The following is a 25157-nucleotide window of genomic DNA, read 5'->3' on the forward strand; positions in this document are numbered from 1 at the left end:
TTATTCCTAGGTATCTTATGGTTTTGGGTGCAATTGTGAATGGGATCGACTTCTTGATTTGTCTCTCTTCTGTCTTGTTGTTGGTGTATAGGAATGCCACTGATTTCTGTGCATTGATTTTATAGCCTGCTACTTGACTGAATTCCTGTATGAGTTCTAGCAGTTTTGGGGTGGAGTCTTTTGGGTTTTGTACATAAAGTATCATATCATCTGCAAAGAGTGAGAGTTTGACTTCCTCTTTGCCGATTTGGATGCCTTTGATTTCTTTTTGTTGTCTGATTGCTGTGGCTAGGACTTCTAATACTATGTTGAATAGCAGTGGTGAGAGTGGACATCCCTGCCGCGTTCCTGACCTTAGGGGAAAAGCTCTCAGCTTTTCCCCATTGAGAATGATATTCGCTGTAGGTTTTTCATAGATGGCTTTTATGATATTGAGGTATGTACCCTCTATCCCTATACTCTGAAGAGTTTTGATCAAGAAAGGATTCTGTACTTTGTCAAATGCTTTTTCTGCACCTATTGAGAGGATCATATGATTCTTGTTCTTTCTTTTGTTAATGTATTGTATCACGTTGATTGATTTGCGGATGTTGAACCAGCCTTGCAGCCCAGGGATAAATCCCACTTGGTCGTGGTGAATAATCCTTTTAATGTACTGTTGGATCCTATTGGCTAGTATTTTGGTGAGAACTTTTGCATCCATGTTCATCAAGGATATTGGCCTGTAATTCTCCTTTTTGATGGGATCTTTGTCTGGTTTTGGGATCAAGGTAATGGTGGCCTCATAAAATGAATTTGGAAGTTTTCCTTCCATTTCTATTTTTTGGAACAGTTTCAGGAGAATAGGTATTAATTCTTCTTTAAATGTCTGATAGAATTCCCCTGGGAAGCCATCTGGCCCTGGGCTTTTGTTTGTTGGGAGATTTTTGATGACTGCTTCAATTTCCTTAGTGGTTATAGGTCTGTTCAGGTGTTCTATTTCTTCCTGGTTCAGTTTTGGTAGTTGATACATCTCTAGGAATGCACCCATTTCTTCCAGGTTATCTAATTTGCTGGCCTAGAGTTGCTCATAATATGTTCTTAGAATTGTTTGTATTTCTTTGGTGTTGATTGTGATCTCTCCTCTTTCATTCATGATTTTGTTGATTTGGGTCATTTCTCTTTTCTTTTTGATCAGTCTGGCCAGGGGTTTATCAATCTTGTTAATTCTTTCAAAGAACAAGCTCCTAGTTTCGTTGATCTGTTCTACTGTTCTTTTGGTTTCTATTTCATTGATTTCTGCTCTGATCTTTATTATTTCTCTTCTCCTGCTGGGTTTAGGCTTTATTTGCTGTTCTTTCTCCAGCTCCTTTAGGTGTAGGGTTAGATTGTGTATTTGAGACCTTTCTTGTTTCTTGAGAAAGGCTTGTATTGCTATATACTTTCCTCTCAGGACTGCCTTTGCTGTATCCCAAAGATTTTGTACAGTTGTGTTTTCATTTTCATTGGTTTCCATGAATTTTTTTAATTCTTCTTTAATTTCCTGGTTGACCCATTCATTCTTTAGTAGGATGCTCTTTAGCCTCCATGTATTTGAGTTCTTTCCGACTTTCCTCTTGTGACTGAGTTCTAGTTTCAAAGCATTGTGGTCTGAAAATATGCAAGGAATGATCCCACTCTTTTGGTACCGGTTGAGACCTGATTTGTGACCTAGGATGTGATGTATTCTGGAGAATGTTCCATGGGCACTAGAGAAGAATGTGTATTCTGTTGCTTTGGGATGGAATGTTCTGAATATGCCTGTGAAGTCCATTTGGTCCAGTGTGTCATTTAAAGTCTTTATTTCCTTGTTGATTTTTTGCTTAGAGGATCTGTCCATTTCAGTGAGGGGGGCGTTAAAGTCCCCCACTATTATTGTATTGTTGTCAATGTGTTTCTTCGCTTTTGTTATTAATTGCCTTATATAATTGGCTGCTCCCATGTTCGGGGCATAGATATTTACAATTGTTAGATCTTCTTGTTGGATAGACCCTTTAAGTAGGATATAGTGTCCTTCCTCATCTCTTATTACAGTCTTTGTTTTAAAATCTAGTTTGTCTGATAGAAGGATTACCACCCCAGCTTTCTTTTGGTGTCCATTAGCATGGTAAATGGTTTTCCACCCCCTCACTTTCAATCTGGGGGTGTCTTTGGGTCTAAAATGAGTCTCTTGCAGACAGCATATGGATGGGTCTTGTTTTTTAATCCAATCTGATAGCCTGTGTCTTTTGATTGGGGCATTGAGCCCATTTACATTCAGGGTAACTATTGAAAGGTATGAATTTAGTGCCATTGTATTGCCTGTAAGGTGACTGTTACTGTATACTGTTGTCTGTGTTCCTTTCTGATCTTTGCTGCTTTTAGGCTGTCTCTTTGCTTAGAGGACCCCTTTCAATATTTCTTGGAGGGCTGGTTTCGTGTTTGCAAATTCCTTTAGTTTTTGTTTGTCCTGGAAGCTTTTTATCTCTCCTTCTATTTTCAATGACAGCCTAGCTGGATATAGTATTCTTGGCTGCATATTTTTCTCTTTTAGTGCTCTGAAGATATCTTGCCAGTCCTTTCTGGCCTGCCAGGTCTCTGTGGATAGGTCTGTTGCCAATCTAATATTTTTACCATTGTAGGTTACATATCTCTTCTCCCGAGCTGCTTTCAGGATTTTCTCTTTGTCTCTGAGACTCGTAAGTTTTACTATTAGATGTCAGGGTGTTGACCTATTTTTATTGATTTTGAGAGGGGTTCTGTATGCCTCCTGGATTTTGATTCCTGTTTCCTTCCTCACATTAGGGAAGTTCTCTGCTATTATTTGCTCCAATATACCTTCTGCCCCTCTCTCTCTTTTTTCTTCTTCTGGGATCCCAATTATTCTAATGTTGTTTCGTCTTATCGAATCACTTATCTCTCGAATTCTGCCCTCGTGATCCAGCAGTTGTTTATCTCTCTTTTTCTCAGCCTCTTTACTTTCCATCATTTGGTCTTCTATATCACTGATTCTCTGTTCTGCCTCATTTATCCTAGCAGTTAGTGCCCCCATTTTTGATTGCACCTCATCAATAGCCTTTTTGATTTCAACTTGGTTAGATTTTAATTCTTTTATTTCTCCAGAAAGGATTTCTCTAATAACTTCCACGCTTTTTTCAAGCCCAGCTAGTATCTTTAAAGTCATGATTCTGAACTCTAGGTCCGACATCGTACTAATGTCCGTATTGAGTAGGTCCCTGGCTGACGGTACTACCTCTTGTTCTTTTTGCTGAGGTGATTTTTTTCGTCTTGTCATTTTGTCCAGAGGAGAATAGATGAATGAGAGAACAAAATGCTAACAGGTTTACAACATCCCCAGCAAATATACTGTATACAAATCAGAAAAGACCTGAAACCAGGGGAAAAGAAAGGGAAAGAAAGAAAAAAGAAAGAGAAAAAAAAAGATAAAAACAAAAACAGAACAATACAAAAAAAGCAGAATGTGATCAAATATGATCAGGCTAGTGCCTAGATCAGTGCCACACACTAGATTTTGGGCGTATTTTGGTCTGTTAGAAAAAAGTGCCTCCTAAAATTTTAAAGGAAGAAAGACATATATGTACAAAATAAGGGTTGATACAATGAAGGGATAGAAGATGACTGTAAAGATGAAAATTATAAAAGATTTTATAAAAGAACTTGATAAGATAAGAAGTTGTTTGAAAAAAGAAAGAAGATTTAAAAAAAAATGGGAGAGAATGTGATCAGGCAGGAGACTAGAACAGAACCATACACTAGTGATTTAGGGTATATTTTTATCTGTTAGAAGAAACTGTATCTCAAAATTTTAAAGAGAGAACAACTTATATATACATGCCAAAAATAAGGGTAACTACTACGAAGGGATAAAATATGACTCTAAAAATGAAAAATAAAAAAAAATTTTTTTTTTAAAAAGAGATTGATAAGATGTTGGTTGAAAAAGGGAAAAAGAAAAAGAAAAAAAACAAAAAACAGTTAAGAAAAATTAACTTTGATGAACTAATGAATCATTGTAAAAAAAAAGCCATGAATTCTATGTGCAGTATTCCCCTAGCGCTGGAGTTCTCCCGTTCTCCTTGATCGGTAAACTTGGTCTTGGCTTGCTGACTGTTCGTGCTGATCTTCTGGGGGGAGGGGCCTGTTGCTGTGGTTTCCAAATGTCTTTGCCGGAGGCTGAATTGCCCCGCCCTTGTCTGTCCGGGCTAAGCAAGCTGCTTGGGTTTGATCTCAGGAGCTTTTGTTCCCTGCAAGCTCTCCATACAGCCTTGGAGGACCAGGGCAAAAATGGTGGCCTCCCAATCTCCACCCGGACGAGCTGAGAACTCGGGGCCCCGCTCCTCAGTGCGTCCCCAGAGAAAAGCAGTCACTGCCTTGTCCCTGGTCTCCGGCCGCTCTCCGTGCTCACCCGGCCTGTGACCAAGTGTTTGTATCTCTGGCACCCGACCCTGTGTGGAGTCTCCAAACCCAGCAGATCCCTGCGGTGCGCTCCCGCGCCGCTCCTCCCTGGGGAGGAAGGGGAGTCTCCCGGGATCTGCCACCTGTTGGGTCCCTGCTGCAGGGGCAGTGGCCCGACTGGGCCGCAGATCACAGTTTATGGCCACCCCGAGCTGAGAGCCCGCGCCTCAGCTCCGTCTCTGCAGCCGGCTTCCCCGCTCCGATACCTGGGAGCTCTGGCGCACTCAGGCTCCCCCGGTCTTTCTGTGACCCCAAGGGTCCTGAGACCCCACTGTTCCGCGAGGGTTCCACCCCCTGCTTAGCCACTGGAGCGACGTCCCTCCGCGGAGCCGACTTCTAAAAGGTCCGATTTTGTGCTCCGCGGCTCTAGCACTTGCCAGAAGCGGCGGACGGAGGCCCCCTCCCCCGCCGTCTATCCTCCCGAATATCGCCTCGGATTCACTTCTCCGCACGTCCTACCTTCCAGTAAGTGGTCGCTTCTCTGTTCAGAGAGTTGTTGCTACTCTCCTCTTCGATCTCCTCTTGAGTTCGTAGGGGTTTAGAATGGTTTGATCCCTATTAAGCTGAATTCCTGAGACCAGACGAAATCTAGGTCTCCTACTCCTCCGCCATCTTGCTCCGCCCCAGTGCCCCCATTTTTGATTGCACCTCATCAATAGCCTTTTTGATTTCGACTTGGTTAGATTTTAGTTCTTTTATTTCTCCAGAAAGGGTTTCTCTAATAACTTCCACGCTTTTTTCAAGCCCAGCTAGTATGTTTAAAGTCATGATTCTGAACTCTAAGTCCGTATTGAGTAGGTCCCTGGCTGACAGTACTACCTCTTGTTCTTTTTGCTGAGGTGATTTTTTTCGTCTTGTCATTTTGTCTTCCAGTAAGTGGTCGCTTCTCTGATCAGAGAGTTGTTGCTACTCTCCTCTTCGATCTCTTGTTGAGTTCGTAGGTGTTCAGAATGGTTTGATCCCTATTCAGCTGAATTCCTGAGACCAGACGAAATCTAGGTCTCCTGCTTCTCCGCCATCTTGCTCCGCCTCACACAAAAACTTTTATATCAACACTGATGGAACTGCACCTGAAGGGGGGAAAAAAAAACTCACCTGGGAAATCAAGATGACAAAGTGGAATAAAGCAAGAGCTTTAGAGTCAGAATCTGATCCTGCTCTTACTAGCTTTATGACTTGGAGCACAATATTTAATTCTTCAGTTTATTCATCTGTACAATGGGAATGGAAGGCTGCCGTAGCACAGTGCCCAGACCCAGTGCTCCAGAGATTTTGGGGGCAGAGGTATCACCTCTCACTGCTTCCTCTCAGCTGTGATCCGTGGGCATGCATACGTTTTACCCATTTATAATCCCTCAGACACAAACGTTTCTATTCTACTTTTTTCGTGTGCTTAGTATGTTATCACTGCTCATTAGCTGTATGTCCCTAGGCGATTTCTGTGTCTTACGTTTCATCATCAGTATAATGGATTGCCAGTATTCAGGTAAAATATAGGATGCCCTGTTCAATTTGAATTTCAGATGAGCAATATTGCATGGGACGGACATATATTAAATACCTATTATTTATCTGAAATTCAGATTGAACTGTGCACTTTATATTTTTATATGCTAAATCTAGAAACCCTATTTTAGTACCTATCTCACAATGCATGTGAAATACTTACCATAGGGGTGCCTGAGTGGCCCAGTCAGTTAAGCGTCTGACTCTTGATCTCAGCTCAGTTCGTGATCTTAGGGTCATGAGTTCAAGCCCCTCACTGGGATCCATGCTGGGTGTGGAGCCTACTTAAAAAAAAAAAGGAAAAAAAATACTTACCATAGTACCCAGCACATAGTAAATGCTCAATAAATAGTAACCATTATTATTATTATTGTATTTTTTCCATGATGAACAGTCATTGTGCAATTTTTAGGATGACTATATATCTATATTCCGGAGAGTAGGTAAATCTTTTTCACTTAACTATGCTTTTTGGGCATTTCTAGCTTCTAATTTTTTATTACCTAAAAATACTGTGATGTATCTATAGTATTCTCCCTTTTGGGACAATTTCTTCCCTTCCCTTTCCCTTCCTTCCTTCCTTCCTTCCTTCCTTCCTTCCTTCCTTCCTTCCTTCCTTCTTTCTTTCCTCCCTCCCTCTCTCCCTTCCTTCCTTCCTTCCTTCCTTCCTTCCTTCCTTCTTTCCTTCCTTCCTTCCTTCTCCAGTCTATGAAAATGAAACTATATTGTAGCCCCAGGGCCTTGGGGCTTTGGCAGGAGGCTGCCCTGCCAGCAAAAGAGAGCCAGTGGAGGGCAGTTGTATTTCTGGGCTAGCTGGCAGAGGGAAGGCTCCATGATGCCAACCCACAGGCCAAGCACCAAGTGCAGGATGGATTCTTTCTGGATTTTGTAGTCTGAGAGCACAGCCATCCTCCAGCTGTTTGCTTGCAAGAATCAGATGATGCTGGTCAGGTGGGATGCCCTCCTTGTCTTGGATTTTGGCTTTGACATCCTCGGTGGTGTCATTGGGCTCAACTTCAAGGATGATGGTCTTGCCCTCAGGGTCTTACAAAGATCTGCATCTCTACATCTGCCACAAGACCATGACCACCAACCAGCTCAGCCACCTCCTTGAAGAGGAAGAGGTGGAAAATTTCTTAATGATAAATTATCAACATCGGGTTCAAATTGCTTTCCTGTAGATTGTCAAACTTAAAAATAGAAGCTTCCAGATATTTTACCAGCAAAAGATGGGTGTATTCAGGAATAAAAGAGAATTGCTATCTGGGACAAACAAGCTGTGGCAAAACCGTAGGAAGTCTGGAGAACAAAGGTACACTTTTTTAAGGAGGAAAGGTGTTAGTTGGGAAGGCTGTTATAAACTAAAAGTCCATTGGAGTAAATTGGGTTCCAAGTGTGGTGACTTCTCATTGGCTGAGTGGAGGAGGGGATAGGAAAGCATGTCGTCCTCAGCTGGGATAGTAAAGTAGCATCCATGTGCAGGGGCAGATCCATCTCTTCCTATTAGGTCTGCAGTCGATTAAGAGTGGTAGGGTGGTAGGGTGTGGGAGCACCCGTTCCCAAACTTCCTGACTCCATGTTAGTGAGGTTTCCCATTATTAATTTTCACAAGATTTATGCCAACTATCCCTGCTACAAATGAACAGTATATCCACTAGCATTAGGTGGTAATAATGTGAACAAAAACTTGCTAATTTGGGGTGCCTGGGTAGCTCAGTCATTAAGCATCTGCCTTCGGCTCAGGTCATGATTCCAGGGTCCTGGGATCGAGTCCCACATCGGGCTCCCCACTCCACAGGAAACCTGCTTCTCCCTCTCCCACTCCTCCTGCTTGTGTTCCCTCTCTCACTGTCTCTCTCTGTCAAAAAATAAATAAAAAATCTTAAAAAAAAGGCTTAAAAAAAATAAACACAAAACTTGCTAATTTAACAGGTTTTAAGTGACTACCTGGTTCAATTTGTATTTTTTTGCTGGTGGTGGTGGGATTGAATATTTTTAATACTTTAAACCTACCTATATTTCTTATGTGAATTTTCTGTGTTTACTATCATGTAGCAGTTTATTTTTGAGAATCTTAATGTTTTTATTGCTAATTTGCATTAGTTAAAATATAAATATTGTCAGATTAGCTCACAGAAGGATTAGGTCACTGTGCAGTGAATGATTGCATTCATTGTCTGACTACAATCAATCAGTATACTAGACTGCCTTTTAAAATTTTAAGGTTGCAGCAACAAATAGGGATTCATTGTAATTCTCTTTTTTGGGGGGGGAGGAGTTAAGCTTTAATTGAACAATGTTGAGAGTTTATAGAGTTTTTCACATTCTGCCCATAATGGCAAAGAAAAAATTGACACATTGTAACAGTCTTTCCAATGCAAAGTACTGCCTTTATTTATTTGAAATATGAAAAAAATTTGTAATATAACTTTGATCTCTTTTTCTCTATGTTCTCTTTCCCTCTTTCCACCTCCTCCTTCTCTCCCAGCACTTATGAAGCCTTACTTTAGCCATACTGACCAGATCACTCTTTTCTAATTATAATTAAGTCAAATTAAGAAGACATTGGAGTGCCTCATAATTGCCAGGTACTAGGTTAGGCATTAGTAATTCAAAGATCCATTAAACATAGTTACTGCCCCTATGGAGTTGAGATAAAACAGTAATTGCAATTAATAAAATGAAGACAGGAAGGGAGATATATATGGGACACAGTGCAGGAAAAGAGGAGAGAAGTAATTAACAAGCTTGAGTGTATCCGCAGAGGATTCCTAGAGAAGTTAATTCTTGGGTGGAGCGTTTTGCCTGGAATGTGTGGGTAGGAAGGACCTTCTAGGAATTTATAAACGTCCTATGACAGGAGAGGGTAGTAATAGGAAGTGAAGTATGTGATGGGACTATTGAAGGATGAGTCTGTTCTGGTGAATACTGGTCAGATCGTGGAAGTCTTGTATGCCATTGTTAAAAGTCCCACAGAGGACTTGGGCTGGAGCACTCTGATGTAGAAATCTTGAAAGAAGTACAATTTACTGTAATGAGTCCAAAGGATCCATTCTCAGCAAAGTACTCTTGGAGATTTCAGGATGAGGGAAGTTCTGTGAGTGCACATCTCAAGTCTTTCTGGTTCCTCGAAGAATGGGAAATAAGCTCAAGTGGGTGGTAATGATGCTCTTCCTGTTCAAGGTAAGTTCCTGACAGAATCACTGAATGGGAGATCACCTATTTTAGGTCCCCAATCATGTTACCCTGAAACTCAGGTATAATTACCTCACATAATTGCCTTTAGCAAGTTTAGTCATCTGGTTCAAACATCTGGGCTCCAGATATAATTTCAGACTATGCCAACAGTGACATCTTGCTTCCTTGCCTGTTTAATAATGAAAAAGCAACGTGTTCAGTTGCATTGCAACCAGTCAGTTTGTGGATATGCACAGTCTGTTTTCTCTGATATTATAGGGCCCAGTATCCATCCATAGTGCCTACCAAGCCAGGCTGTGGAGATGGTTCTTTATTCTACATACAGGGGCTGCCAAGTATTGGGCACAATTTGTTAAAATAATTGGACTGAATGCCCTTAGGCGGGTCATACACTCTCTACTTTTCTTATCCTCCCTTCCCCTGCCCACCTGAATGAACTCTCCTTATCACATTAAGAGGATATCCCTGGCTACTGAAGACATTTCAGTTTGCATCAGCTGTAACACTACAGACCCATTAAAGGGTTTTAAGCTAAAAATTAAGGTGAACAGATTTTTCTTCTAATTATATCACTCTGGAGAGAGGATGAGGGTTGATTGGAGAGATCATGATTGAAAACGACATTTACTTACTCATCAAATGATTATTGATCATCTCCTATGTGTAAGGCTCTGTTCTATGTAGGGTACATATCTAGATACCTAGATACAGCATTGTACATGTAGTAGGGAGCCAAACAAAATGAAAAGCTTGCCTTTGTGGAACTTTTATGTTGCTGAGAGGAAAATGATAATACATAAATAAATTAACTAATTACATAGTGTGTTAGATGGTAATAAGTGCTAAGAAGAAAAATAAAACATGGAAAGAGAATAGGGGTGGGGACCAAAATGGCACCATGGAAAGTTGATGAGTAAAGGTCAGAAGGAAATGATGGGAGCAAGGCATGCACATGCCAGGGGAAGAGCATTCCAGGCAGGGGAACAACACGTTTAAAGGTCCTGAGACAGGCACATGCCAGGTATTAGTCGGGCAAGGAAGAGAGAGACATAGGTGAGGTTGGAAAGGTGATGGCAGAGTGATCATAGGGCCCTATAAGCCATTGTAATGAATATGACTTTTACTCAGAGTAAGATGGGAAGTCATCAGAAAGTTTTAAGCAGAGCAGTGATAATGTCTGCCTTAAGAATAGAAAGGATCACTTTGACCAGACTGTAGAAGAGTAAGGGTGGAGTCAGGGAGAAGAATTACGTGACTGTTGTAATCATTTATGTGAGAGATAATGGTGGCTTGGACCTGAGTGATGGCAGTGGTGATAGAAGTGGTCAGACTCCAGGTAGCTTGAAGTAGAGCTGACAGGATTTACCAATGGGTGGATGTGGGGTATGAAAGAGAGAGGAATCAGAATGACTCCCAAAACTTGGCCTGAGCAAGGGAATAGAGGTGTAGGGGAAGTAAGTTAGAGGGGAATGATTAAGAGCTCAGTGTTGGATGTGTTAAGTTGGAAATGCTTATTAGTGAGTGAGTCAAGTGGGGCTACAGATTAGGAAATTGGATATATGAGCCTGGAGTTGAGGAAAGATGGCTGGACTGAAGATATAAATGGGAGTATTGTAGGCATAGAGATGATATTTAAAATGAGTCTGGCTGAAATGATCCAGGAAGATAAAGGAGAGAGGAGGGCCAGCACTGAATTCTGGAGCTCTCCAACACTAGGAGGATGGAGAGAAATTGAGGAACCAGCAAAAGAAAACTAATAAAGATGGACCAGAAAATCTAAGAGTATTGACCTGAAAGCCAAAATGAGAAGCCAAGAAAATGGCATATCAAAGAGGAGGACGTAAAAGTTGTGTCAGTGCTACCATTAGGTCAAGTAGAATGAACACTGAGTACTGACCACTGCCTTTAGTACGTAGAGGTCCTCGGAAGTGATGTTGACAAGCAGTTTTGGTGAAGAGGTGGGGATAAGAGCCTGATTGGAGTGGCTGTAAGAGGAATTGACTGGCAAAAGTGGGGCAGTGAGTATAGACTATTACAAATTTTTCTGCAGATACCAGAGAAATAAGTAATTAGTTGGTGAGGGAAATGAGATCAAGGGTTTTTTGTTTTTGTTGTAAAATGTGAGAGAGAACATCACTAATGTGATGGAAATGATCTAGTGAAGAACAAAAATACATGATGTAGGACAAAGGGGGACAATTATTGGAGCAGTATTCTTGAATGGGTATTGGGATATCCTTCCTAGGTGCTCAAGAAAGAAGTGTAGCCTGTAGATACCCATTTAGGAGCTATCAGCATAGAGAGGATAGTTAAAGCTCAGAAACTAGATGCACTTACTAAGGAATGAAGATTAAAAAAAGAAGAAGTCAAACAACTAGTTAGAGGTTAGGAAGATGAGAAGGGAACAACAAAAGAGACTGACAAGGATCAGCAAGTACAGTGGGAGAAAAATCAGGAATATGGTGGCCTGGAAGTGCAGACAGTATTCCTGGAAGGAGAGAGTGATCCTCCTTGTGAAATGTACTTGAAAGGTCAAGTAAGATGAGAACCCAGGACTGATCATTGCATTTAGCAACATGGAGCTTCATTGGTGACGTTGAACTGAGGGATTCTGAAGGAGTTGTGGGCAAGTGGAGTCAGTGATAGTCTGACTACAGTCTCTTTGAGAAAAGTTGAAGGGAACATATACTACATTTTTGAATTCTATTGTGAAAGAAAAGGGAGGAGAAAATAAGTCAAAAGATGGTTTTTAAAGAGAGGAGAAAATAATTACATATTCGTAATTACATAATTCATAATTGGATGCTAGAGAGAAGTTAAAAATCACGCAGAGGATGTCTCCTCAGGCAAGGGAAACAAAAGTAAAAATAAACTATTGGGATTCTAACAAAATAAAAAGCTTTTGCACAGTGAAGGAAACCATCAGCAAAACAAAAAGGCAACCTACTAAATAGGAGTAGATATTTGCAATTGGTACATTTGATATTGGTATTGATTGATATTTTGATATATCCAAGGTAGATGGAGAACTTATGCAACTCAACACCAAAAAAACAAAAACAAAACTGAAAAAATTCACCAAAATCTGATTAAAATGGGCAGAGGACCTGAATAGACATTTTTCCAAAAAAGACATATAGATGGCCAGCAGACACATAAAAAGGTTTTTAGCATTACTAATCATCAGGGCAATGCAAATCAAAACCAGAATGAGATATCACCTTACACCTATCAGAATGGCTAAAATCAAGAAGAAACAACAAGTGTCGGTGAGGATGTGGAGAAAAGGAACGCTCGTGCACTGTTGGTGGGAATGCAAGCTGGTGCAGACACTGCGGAAAACAGTATGGAGGTTCCTCAAAAAATTTAAGACAGAATTACATGTGATCCAGTAATTCCAATACTGAGTATTTACCCAAAGGAAGAAAAAAACCCACTTATTTCAAAAAGATACATGCATGCCTATGCCTATATTATTGCAGCATTATTTACAACAGCCAAGATAGGGAAGCAACCCAAGTATCCATCCATAGATGAATGGATAAAGAAGACATGGCACACAAACACTGAAATATTACTCAACCATAAAAAAGAATGAGACCTTGACATTTGCAACAATGTGAATGGATCTAGAGCCTATAATGCTAAGTGAAATAAGTCAAAAGACAAATGCCATGTGATTTCACTCATATGTGGAATTTAAGAAACAAAACAAATGAACAAACAAAAAGAAACTGAAAAACAAAGTCTTAAATATAGGGAACAAACTGATGGTTATCAGAGGGGAGGTGGGTAGGGGGATGGGTGAAACAAGTCAAGGGGACTAAGAGTACAATTATTATGATGAGCACTGAGGAATGTGTAGAATTGCTGACTCATTATATTGTACACCTGGAACTAATAATAGTGTATGTTAATTATACTTCAATTAAAAAAAAAATGACATAGGGGATCGAATTGGCTGAGTACTTGAGTAGGTGGGTTTTTCAACATTTCATTCATTGACAAGGAGTCAGGGCAGAGTATATGAGCCCGGGTGGGCAGATATGGTTTGGAGATTATATAGAAGTTTGTCTTATGATCGCTATTCCATTATTAGTGCAAAAGGAAACAGGCAGGTTACCAGCTGCAAGTGAGGAGGTGGGGGGTGAAAACAGGAGAGGTGTAAATGATAGGCCAGGAGATGGGAGAGTGAGTGGATCAGAGAAGTGCAGGGTAATTGCTGGGCAACTTTAAGGGCCCGCTTGAAGGTAGTGATTGTGTATTTAAAGTGCTACCCACCACCACAGGCGTGAATGTTTTTCCCACTACATGCACCTGTGTTTGTGCAGGCATGAAGAGACAGGGGTTGTGTTTAAGAAGGGTCACGCTGATGTATGACAACGAGAGAGGGACAAAAGATTTGAGGGCGTATAGGATGGAGGGATTGGGATGATCGACTCTGAAATCTCGTCTGACTAAAGAGGGGAAAGTGGACATGTCGAGGTCGTGAAGAGTTGGTAGGATTAGAGGGTTGTAGGTCCTCTGGTGTGGGGTGACTATTGGGAATGCAGTGAAAAGGAGGGGCTGCAGTTGTTGGTTATAACCAGGTCTGGGGTGTGATTGTGGAGTGAGGCCCTAAGGTTGGGTGAAGGACAAGTTACTGAAGGAGACAGGGACAAGAACAGAAAGACTGTGGTTTTGGAAGTATTGAATTAACCACAAGTTAAGACAAAAGTAGTGTTGGAGAGAGTGACAACAAGCCGGGAATGGAGGGAAGTGGGGAAGTGGCCTGAGGAATGTAGACATCTGTGACAAGGAGGGGCAGCTGGAGTGGAGTGGTGCAGTTAGGCAGTACGAGATTCAAAGCCTGGAGATTTTAGAGAAAACACCAGAAGTAGTAGACTATTAGTATTTGTCTAGGCAGAAGTGTTGAATTAATATTTTAAGGTAATGGAATTGGAGAAGAGGGGATTGATATAAAACATATTTAAGGGGTAAAAATAATCGGTATGCTGAGACAAAGCAGAAGGATCCTAATTCTCTGATTTATGGCATAAGTGCCTGGGAGGATGGTCATGTGATTTATTAGGTTTGTGACAAGAAGTTGAGCATGGTTTTTTAAAAATATTTTTTTAAAGATTTTATTTATTTGAGAGGGAGAGGGGGAGAGTACAGAGAGAGAGAGAGGGAGAAGCAGACTCCCCACTGAGCAGAGAGACAGATGCAGGGCTTGATCCCAGGACCCTGAGATCATGACCTGAATCGAAGGCAGAGGCTTAACCCCAAATAAGCCAATCAGGTGCCCCTTGAACATGTTTTATGGGGAGAAAAATAAGATTAATTTTAAATACATTAAGTTTGAGGTTGTATAGGAGATCTGATGCAGACATCCAGGACAGTTGACTGGAGGACTATAGGGAAGAAGTTACTAGAAATCAGGAAGGGTGAGAAATGGTTGAATGCTAAGGCTCCTTCCAACTTGAAGATTTTGGGGAAATGATTCTTAGTTCTGACTATGCATCAGAATCATTTGTGGGAACTTTTGAAGACATAACTGCGCTGTACCCTGACTGACTAAATCAGAATCTTTAGGGGTGATTCCTAAAGTACCCCTACACATGAGTCTGGCATGCATCCGGGGTTGCAAATGACATGGGTTTATGGCCTTTATGGATTGAAATTATTTTTTACAACCCCATTGTCAAAATAAATGCTTCAACCATCTGTATAAAATTGTTATATTAGGCAAGGAAATCCTTGCATGAAAATATTTTTACTATCATTGATCCTTTTTTTTTTTTTTAACCACAGTGGGAGTTATCCCAAATTATTAGTACAGCTGCTCTTGGCACAACTAATAATACATTCTGTAGAAAATTTAGCTGTAGGATGTAACTGTAGCATCCTGGCAGTAACGAAAATCATGGTCTTCTCTATTGCTAGACATGTAATATGATTATCACTTAACTTTTAATTTAGGATAACCATACTGTAAATCAGCTCTGTAAAAACTCTAACTAGGCTGTGAGCTTAGAGAAGAACATGGTTGCTTGATTCCTGTAGTCTATCACTTGTTCTTGCCGGTATGTTCATTTCCTATCAGAAAAACCCGGGAAACAAAGAAAGAGACATAAACAAGGGGCCACATTCGAACCACTTTTAACACTTTACGCTGAAAATCTCAGGTCAAACGTATTTTCAATGGTGATTTTTTTTTTCAAATACTATGAATGTCAAGTGATAGGTAGCATAGCTGAACTAGCTCTGAAGTCTTCCCCAGTTATTTCAGAGGGAAGGAGAGAACTGTTGTTTGCTGTTCTTCAATCTGTTCCACCACAATTGCTACTTTAGATTTAATGTCACTGTAATATACTGAATTTATAGGTCATCCTTCTCTGGGGCTTTTAAAGTACTTTGTGTGTATTACTTTAATTTTTAGGTAGCTAAAACTCATCATGTCATGTAATCTATTTCAGAGAGAGTCTGCAAAGAGAGCTAGAAAATCCCCCAAAGTGTTTCTTTTTTCCTTCCACATGCTGTTGGGAGGAGCATCTATTGCTTCTAACCCCACACTGCTTCAGAGGCCATTTATGTGTGGATTACTGCAGGCTTCTCTGGGGGGAATCTAATCCCCATAGGTTCAGTTTGAGAGGATCCACTCGGTAGGCCGATATAGATTAAAATCACAGCTCTTTTCCATTACATTGGTTTTTTTGATCTTTTAATTTTTATATTGTCTCACACGTCAGTGACTCAATCACAGTTGTCTTCCCAGTGCCTCAGTATGTGGGAAATGGAAAGTTGAATTGGACAGATTCACAAAACGAGGGCCCTATAGAATATGTCTTTATAGTAAAAGCTGATGTTTTAGGGCTTGCAGTCACAGCACTAAGGAAAGTCATCAGATTTAATTCAGGGAACAGGCAGAAGTGGGTGTTAAATAGTGGCTTTAATAATGCAGCTTAGAACATGGGGAAATGTCAGAGGAGGATCAGAGTTGGATGTGCACTACCTGATTTTTAAATATTCAGGAAATAGCTTCATTGAAAATATTAAAATAACAAGTGCAAAATATCTGTGGAATTTTTTTTAAAAAGGTTTTATTTATTTTGGGAAAGAGAGTGGGAGCAGAAGTGGGGGAGGGGCAGAGGGAGAGGGAGAGAATCTCAAGCAGTGTCCATGCTGGGCATGGAGCCAGATGTGGGGCTCCATCTCACAACCCTCAGATCATGACCTGAGCCAAAATCAAGAGTTGGACGCTTAACCAGTTAAGCCACCCAGGTGCCCCTCTGTGGATTTCATATCATCTTCTCTGCTCTTTTTTAAGGCCTCATGCTAATCAAACTAACATTCCTATAATAAACACACTGCATGTGACATAAAAGTCATCAAATAAGACTTATTTTAGCTTGGTAAATAGTGCCATAAACAATGGAGACCTATCAGTCACTAACTTTTAATAAATGAAGTGATATTCGAATGTATTGAACTAAGTTTGTTTAAACTTCAGGAGTTAGAAACATCAGAATTATAGTGGGATAATGACACATCAATAGATAATGACACATCAATAGATAAAAGAAGTGGATAGAAATAATTTTGCTAAAAGTTTGATTCATGTGAAATACCAATGGAATTTCCTAGTCACCAAGAGAGAAGAAATGTTCATGGAACATTTTTTAAAAAATGTTTCAGTACCATAAAAAAGGAACATTAATTCCAAAAGATTAAATTTTATGGGCCACATTTACAGACTGTAGTGCAATAAAATTATCAATAAGTGAATAACAAGTCACAACATCACCAGAACCCTAAGCACCTAAAAATTGAACTCTTTCAGAGATCTCTTTAATTAAAAAATCAGATATGGAAACGAAAATTACAGACATTGAAAACACTATAGAAATGAAAGCACATATGTTAAAACTGTGGAGTGCAGCCAAAGCTATATTTAGGTGACAATTCATAACTTTCATTGGTTGTAGTAAATAGAGTGACAGAAAATGAATATACCAAGCATTACATTTATGAACTTAGAAATGGAAAAATAAACCAAAAACATGTAGGAGCAAAGCATTAGTAAAAAACAAAAGAACAGGCGGGCAGAGCAAGATGGCAGAGGAGTAGGAGACCTAGATTTCGTCTGGTCTCAGGAATTCAGCTGAATAGGGATCAAACCATTCTGAACACCTACGAACTCAACAGGCGATTGAACAGGAGAGTAGCAACAACTCTCTGAACAGAGAAGCGACCACTTACTGGAAGGTAGGACGTGCGGAGAAGTGAATCCGAGGCGATATTCGGGAGGATAGACGGCGGGGGAGGGGCCTCCGCCGGCCGCTTCTGGCAAGTGATAGAGCCGCGGAGCACAAAATCAGACCTTTTAGAAGTTGGCTCGGCGGAGGGACGTCGCTGCAGTGGTTAAGCGGGGGGTGGAATCCTCCCGGGATAGTGTGGTCTCAGGACCCTTGGGGTCACAGAGAGACCAGGGGTGCCTGAGTGCGCCAGAGCTCCCAGGTATCAGAGCGGGGAAGCCGGCTGCAGAGACGGAGCAGAGTCACGGGCTCTTAGCTCGGGGTGGCCATAAACTGTGATCCGCGGCCCAGTTGGGGCACGGCTCCTCCAGCAGGGACCCAACAAGCAGCAGATCCGGGGAGACTCCCCTTCCTTCCCGGGGAGGAGCGGTGCGGGAACGCACTGCAGGGATCTGCTGGGTTTGGAGACTCCGTGCGGGGTTGGGTGCCAGAGATAGCAACGCTCGATCACAGGCCGGGTGAGCACGGAGTGCAGCCAGAGACCGGGGACACGGAAGTGACTGCTTTTCTCTGGGGGCACACTGAGGAGCGGGGCCCCGAGTTCTCAGCTCCTCCGGGTGGAGATTGGGAGGCCACCATTTCTGCCCTGGTCCTCCAAAGCTGTACCGAGAGCTTGTAGGGAACAAAAGCTACTGAGAGCAAACTGGAGCAGCTTCCTTAGCCCGGACCGACCAGGGCGGGGCAATTCCCCCTCCGGCAAAGACATTTGGAAACCACAGCAACAGGCCCCTCCCCCAGAAGATCAGCACAAACAGCCAGCAAGCCAAGACCAAGTTGATCGATCAAGGAGAATGGGAGAACTCCAGCGCTAGGGGAATACTGCACATAGATTCATGGCTTTTTTTTTTTTTTACCATGATTCATTATTTCATCAAAGTTAATTTTTGATGACTGTTTTTTTTTATTTTTCTTTTTCCCTTTTTCAACCAACATCTTATCAATCCCTTTAAAAAAAAAAAACAAAACAATTTTTATTTTTCATTTATAGAGTCATATTTTATCCCTTCATAGTAGTTACCCTTATTTTTGGCATATATATATAAGTTGTTCTCTCTTTAAAATTTTGAGATACAGTTTCTTCTAACAGATCAAAATATACCCTAAATCACTAGTGTATGGCTTTGTTCTAGTCTGCCTGATCACATTCTCTCCCTTTTTCCTTTTTTTTTTTCTTAAATCTTCTTTCTTTTTTCAAACAACTTATCTTATCAAGTCCTTTTATAAAATCTTTTATAATTTTCATCTTTACAGTCATCTTCTATCCCTTCATTGTATCAACCCTTATTTTGTACATATATGTCTTTCTTCCCTTGAAATTTTAGGAGGCACTTTTTTCTAACAGACCAAAATACGCCCAAAATCTAGTGTGTGGCACCGATCTATGCACTAGCCTGATCATATTTGATCATATTCTGCTTTTTTTGTATTGTTTTGTTTTTGTTTTTATCTTTTTTTTTTTTTCTCTTTCTTTCCCTTTCTTTTCCCCTGGTCTCAGGTCTTTTCTGATTTGTATACAGTATATTTGCTGGGGACGTTGTAAAGCTGTTAGCATTTTGTTCTCTCATTCATCTATTCTCCTCTGGACAAAATGACAAGACGAAAGAAATCACCTCAGCAAAAAGAACAAGAGGTAGTACCGTCAGCCAGGGACCTACTCAATACGGACATTAGTACGATGTCGGACCTAGAGTTCAGAATCATGACTTTAAAGATACTAGCTGGGCTTGAAAAAAGCGTGGAAGTTATTAGAGAAACCCTTTCTGGAGAAATAAAAGAACTAAAATCTAACCAAATCGAAATCAAAAAGGCTATTGATGAGGTGCAATCAAAAATGGGGGCACTAAATGCTAGGATAAATGAGGCAGAAGAGAGAATCAGCGATATAGAAGACCAAATGATGGAAAATAAAGAGGCTGAGAAAAAGAGAGAGAAACAACTACAGGATCACGAGGGCAGAATTCGAGAGATAAGTGATACGATAAGACGAAACAACATTAGAATAATTGGGATCCCAGAAGAAGAAGAGAGAGAGAGAGGGGCAGAAGGCATATTGGAGCAAATTATAGCAGAGAACTTCCCTAATGTGAGGAAGGAAACAGGCATTAAAATCCAGGAGGCACACAGAACCCCTCTCAAAATCAATAATAATAGGTCAACACCCTGACATCTAATAGTAAAACTTACGAGTCTCAGAGACAAAGAGAAAATCCTGAAAGCAGCTCGGGAGAAGAGATATGTAACCTACAATGGTAGAAACATTAGATTGGCAACAGACCTATCCACAGAGACCTGGCAGGCCAGAAAGGACTGGCAAGATATCTTCAGAGCACTAAACAAGAAAAATATGCAGCCAAGAATACTATATCCAGCTAGGCTATCATTGAAAATAGAAGGAGAGATAAAAAGCTTCCAGAACAAACAAAAACTAAAGGAATTTGCAAACACGAAACCAGCCCTCCAAGAAATATTGAGAGGGGTCCTCTAAGCAAAGAGAGAACCTAAAAGCAGCAAAGATCAGAAACGAACACAGACAACAGACAGTTAACAGTCACCTTACAGGTAATACAATGGCACTAAATTCGTACCTTTCAATAGTTACCCTGAATGTAAATGGGCTCAATGCCCCAATCAAAAGACACAGGCTATCAGATTGGATTAAAAAACAAGACCCATCGATATGCTGTCTGCAAGAGACTCATTTTAGACCCAAAGACACCCCCAGATTGAAAGTGAGGGGGTGGAAAACCATTTACCATGCTAATGGACACCAAAAGAAAGCTGGGGTGGCAATCCTTATATCAGACAAACTAGATTTTAAAACAAAGACTGTAATAAGAGATGAGGAAGGACACTATATCCTACTTAAAGGGTCTATCCAACAAGAAGATCTAACAATTGTAAATATCTATGCCCCGAACATGGGAGCAGCCAATTATATAAGGCAATTAATAACAAAAGCAAAGAAACACATTGACAACAATACAATAATAGTGGGGGACTTTAACAGCCCCCTGACTGAAATGGACAGATCATCTAAGCAAAAGATCAACAAGGAAATAAAGACTTTAAATGACACACTGGACCAAATGGACTTCACAGACATATTCAGAACATTCCATCCCAAAGCAATGGAATACACATTCTTCTCTAGTGCCCATGGAACATTCTCCAGAATACATCACATCCTAGGTCACAAATCAGGTCTCAATCGGTACCAAAAGATTGGGATCATTCCCTGCATATTTTCAGACCACAATGCTTTGAAACTAGAACTCAACCACAAGAGGAAAGTCGGAAAGAACTCAAATACATGGAGGCTAAAGAGCATCCTACTAAGAATGAATGGGTCAACCAAGAAATTAAAGAAGAATTAAAAAAATTCATGGAAACCAATGAAAATGAAAACACAACTGTTCAAAATCTTTGGGATACAGCAAAGGCAGTCCTGAGAGGAAAGTATATAGCAATACAAGCCTTTCTCAAGAAACAAGAAAGGTCTCAAATACACAACCTAACCCTACACCTAAAGGAGCTGGAGAAAGAACAGCAAATAAAGCCTAAACCCAGCAGGAGAAGAGAAATAATAAAGATCAGAGCAGAAATCAATGAAATAGAAACCAAAAGAACAGTAGAACAGATCAACGAAACTAGGAGCTGGTTCTTTGGAAGAATTAACAAGATTGATAAACCCCTGGCCAGACTGATCAAAAAGAAAAGAGAAATGACCCAAATCAACAAAATCATGAATGAAAGAGGAGAGATCACAACCAACACCAAAGAAATACAAACAATTCTAAGAACATATTATGAGCAACTCTAGGCCAGCAAATTAGATAACCTGGAAGAAATGGGTGCATTCCTAGAGATGTATCAACTACCAAAATTGAACCAGGAAGAAATAGAAAACCTGAACAGACCTATAACCACTAAGGAAATTGAAACAGTCATCAAAAATCTCCCAAGAAACAAAAGCCCAGGGCCAGATGGCTTCCCAGGGGAATTCTACCAAAGATTTAAAGAAGAATTAATACCTATTCTCCTGAAACTGTTCCAAAAAATAGAAATGGAAGGGAAACTTCAAACTCATTTTATGAGGCCAGCATTACCTTGATCACAAAACCAGACAAAGACCCCATCAAAAAAGAGAATTACAGACCAATATCCTTGATGAACATGGATGCAAAAATTCTCACCAAAATACTAGCCAATAGGATCCAACAGTACATTAAAAGGATTATTCACCACGACCAAGTGGGATTTATCCCTGGGCTGCAAGGCTGGTTCAACATCCGCAAATCAATCAATGTGATACAATACATTAACAAAAGAAAGAACAAGAATCATATGATCCTCTCAATAGATGCAGAAAAAGCATTTGACAAAGTACAACATCCTTTCTTGATCAAAACTCTTCAGAGTATAGGGATAGAGGGTACATACCTCAATATCATAAAAGCCATCTATGGAAAACCTACAGCGAATATCATTCTCACTGGGGAAAGGTTGAGAGCTTTTCCCCTAAGGTCAGGAACGCGGCAGGGATGTCCACTCTCACCACTGCTATTCAACATAGTATTAGAAGTCCTAGCCACAGCAATCAGACAACAAAAAGAAATCAAAGGCATCCAAATCGGCAAAGAGGAAGTCAAACTCTCACTCTTTGCAGATGATATGATACTGTATGTGGAAAACCCAAAAGACTCCACCCCAAAACTGCTAGAACTCATACAGGAATTCAGTAAAGTAGCAGGATAGAAAATCAATGCACAGAAATCAGTGGCATTCCTATACACCAACAACAAGACCGAAGAGAGACAAATCAAGGAGTCTATCCCATTTACAATTGCACCCAAAACCATTAGATACCTAGGAATAAATCTAACCAAAGAGGCAAAGGATCTGTACTCAGAAAACTATAAAATACTCATGAAAGAAATTGAAGAAGACACAAAGAAATGGAAAAACGTTCCATGCTCACGGATTGGGAGAATCAACATTGTGAAGATGTCAATGCTACCTAGAGCAATCTACACATTCAGTGCAATCCCCATCAAAATACCATCCACTTTTTTCAAAGAAATGGAACAAATAATCCTAAAATTTGTATGGAACCAGAAGAGACCCAGAATAGCCAGAGGAATACTGAAAAAGAAAAGCAAAGCTGGCGGCATCACAATTCCGGACTTCCAGCTCTATTACAAAGCTGTCATCATCAAGACAGTATGGTACTGGCACAAAAACAGACACATAGATCAATGGAACAGAATCGAGAGCCCAGAAATGGACCCTCAACTCTATGGTCAACTCATCTTTGACAAAGCAGGAAAGAATGTCCAATGGCAAAAAGACAGTCTCTTCAACAAATGGTGTTGGGAAAATTGGACAGCCACATGCAGAAGAATGAAACTGGACCATTTCCTTACACCACACACAAAAAGAGACTCCAAATGGTTGAAAGACCTAAACGTGAGACAGGAGTCCATCCAAATCCTAAAGGAGAACACAGGTAGCAACCTCTTCGACCTCAGCCGCAGCAACTTCTTCCTAGAAACATCGCCAAAGGCACGGGAAGCCAGGGCAAAAATGAACTCTTGGGATTTCATCAAGATAAAAAGCTTTTGCACAGCAAAAGAAACAGTCCACAAAACGAAAAGACAACCGACAGAATGGGAGAAAATATTTGCAAATGACACACCAGATAAAGGGCTAGTATCCAAAATCTATAAAGAACTTATCAAACTCAACACCCAAAGAACAAATAATCCAATCAAGAAATGGGCAGAAGACATGAACAGACATTTCTCCAAAGAAGACATCCAAATGGCCAACAGGCACATGAAAAAGTGCTCAACATCGCTCGGCATCAGGGAAATCCAAATCAAAACCTCAATGAGATAGCACCTCACACCCGTCAGAATGGCTAAAATTAACAAGTCAGGGAACGACAGATGTTGGCGGGGATATGGAGAAAGGGGAACCCTCCTACACTGTTGGTGGGAATGCAAGCTGGTGCAACCCCTCTGGAAAACAGTATGGAGGTTCCTCAAACAGTTGAAATTAGAGCTACCGTTCGATCCAGCAATTGCACTACTGGGTATTTACCAAAAAGATACAAATGTAGGGACCCGAAGGGGTACGTGTACCCCAATGTTTATAGCAGCAATGTCCACAATAGCCAAACTGTGGAAAGAGCCAAGATGCCCTTCGACAGATGAATGGATAAAGAAGAGGTGGTATATATACACAATGGAATATTATGCAGCCATCAAAAGGAATGAGATCTTGCCATTTGCAACGACGTGGATGGAACTGGAGGGTGTTATGCTGAGTGAAATAAGTCAATCAGAGAAAGACATGTATCACATGACCTCACTGATATGAGGAATTCTTAATCTCAGGAAACAAACTGAGTGTTACTGGAGTGGTTGGGGGTGGGAGGGATGGGGTGGCTGGGTGATAGACATTGGGGAGGGTATGTGCTACGGTGAGCGCTGTGAATTGTGCAAGACTGTTGAATCACAGATCTGTACTTCTGAAACAAATAACGCAACATATGTTAAGAAAAAAGAAAAAGAAGAAGATAACAGGAGAGGAAGAAAAGGGGAGTATGTCAGAGGGAGAGATGAACCATGAGAGATGATGGACTCTGAAAAACAAACTGAGGGTTCTAGAGGGGAGGGGGGCAGGGGGATGGGTTAGCCTGGTGATGGGTATTAAAGAGGGCACATTCTGCATGGAGCACTGGGTGTTATGAACAAACAATGAATCATGGAACACTGCATCAAAAACTAATGATGTAATATATGGTGATTAACATAACAATAAAAAATAAAAAAAACAAAAGAACATATTAATGAATTAGAAAGTGAAAAATAAAAACACAAACAAAAACAGTATTAATGAACAAAACCAAGATGTGTTTTTTTTAATAATTTTTTATTGTTAATCACCATACATTACACCAAGATGTGTTTTTTTTTTGAAATATACATAAGTAAATATTTTGCTATTCTGACCAAGAAAAGAATGTGAAAACGCAAATATAAAACAAAGGGAATGAGAAGAAGGATTTAGTAACAGATACAGAAGAGGCCACCGCTTCAACCAAGATATCTGGGAGACTCGCCACCTTCCTCAAGGATGCCTGGGCCAAGGAGCCGGTGCTGGTCGCGTCCTTCACCATTGGGGGCCTCGCTCTAGTTCTGCCCACCCTCAGCCCCTTCACCAAATACGCCACCATGATCAACCAGGCTACGCCCTACAACTATCCAGTGCCCCTCCGAGATGATGGGAACATGTCCAACGTGCCCAGCCACCCCCAGGACCCCCAGGGCCGAAGCTTGGAGTGGCTGAAGAACTTGTGAGCACTCCTGGTGACATGGAGAAGGTCCCTCCCCTGAGCCAATAAAATGCGAAAAGCGACCCCCCCCCCAAAAAAAAAGATACAGAAGAGATTAAAAGAAAATGCCTTATATGTAGTGTGTATAGTGTAACCCAGTGGAATTTTCTACTGGGTGTTTACTCTGAGAATATAAGAATGGTAAAGCACTAGGAAACCTATCACTGCATGAGTATGTTTTGTTGTATACATATTATACATACATAATTGTTTGTTTTAAGTTTTGATCATGTTTACACAAAATAAGTAACATAAACTTCTCCCATTTTTTTTCAATTATTCTC

General features: G+C 40.7%; 2 protein-coding genes across 3 annotated transcripts in view; both read left to right on the forward strand.

The window, feature by feature from the left end:
• The window catches only part of SYT9 (synaptotagmin 9), a 210776-nt gene that overhangs the window by 8418 nt on the left and 177201 nt on the right, over positions 1 to 25157 (forward strand). The window lies entirely within an intron of this gene.
• Positions 9115 to 24838, forward strand: LOC113914357 (NADH dehydrogenase [ubiquinone] 1 alpha subcomplex subunit 3-like). The gene is made up of 2 exons (XM_035722805.1): positions 9115 to 9162; positions 24584 to 24838. The coding sequence occupies exons 1-2, from the start codon at positions 9115 to 9117 to the stop codon at positions 24836 to 24838; spliced, it is 303 nt and encodes a 100-aa protein (XP_035578698.1).

The sequence above is a fragment of the Zalophus californianus genome, chromosome 11 (genome assembly GCF_009762305.2).
Source record: "Zalophus californianus isolate mZalCal1 chromosome 11, mZalCal1.pri.v2, whole genome shotgun sequence".
NCBI lineage: Eukaryota > Metazoa > Chordata > Mammalia > Carnivora > Otariidae > Zalophus > Zalophus californianus.

Excerpts from the sequence above, each read along its gene's own strand:
- LOC113914357 (XM_035722805.1), top strand. The coding sequence starts at position 9,115 with ATGGGAAATAAGCTCAAGTGGGTGGTAATGATGCTCTTCCTGTTCAAG. Across the intron at positions 9,163-24,583 it reads TGATGCTCTTCCTGTTCAAG|ATATCTGGGAGACTCGCCAC; the intron begins GTAAGTTCCTGA and ends GCTTCAACCAAG.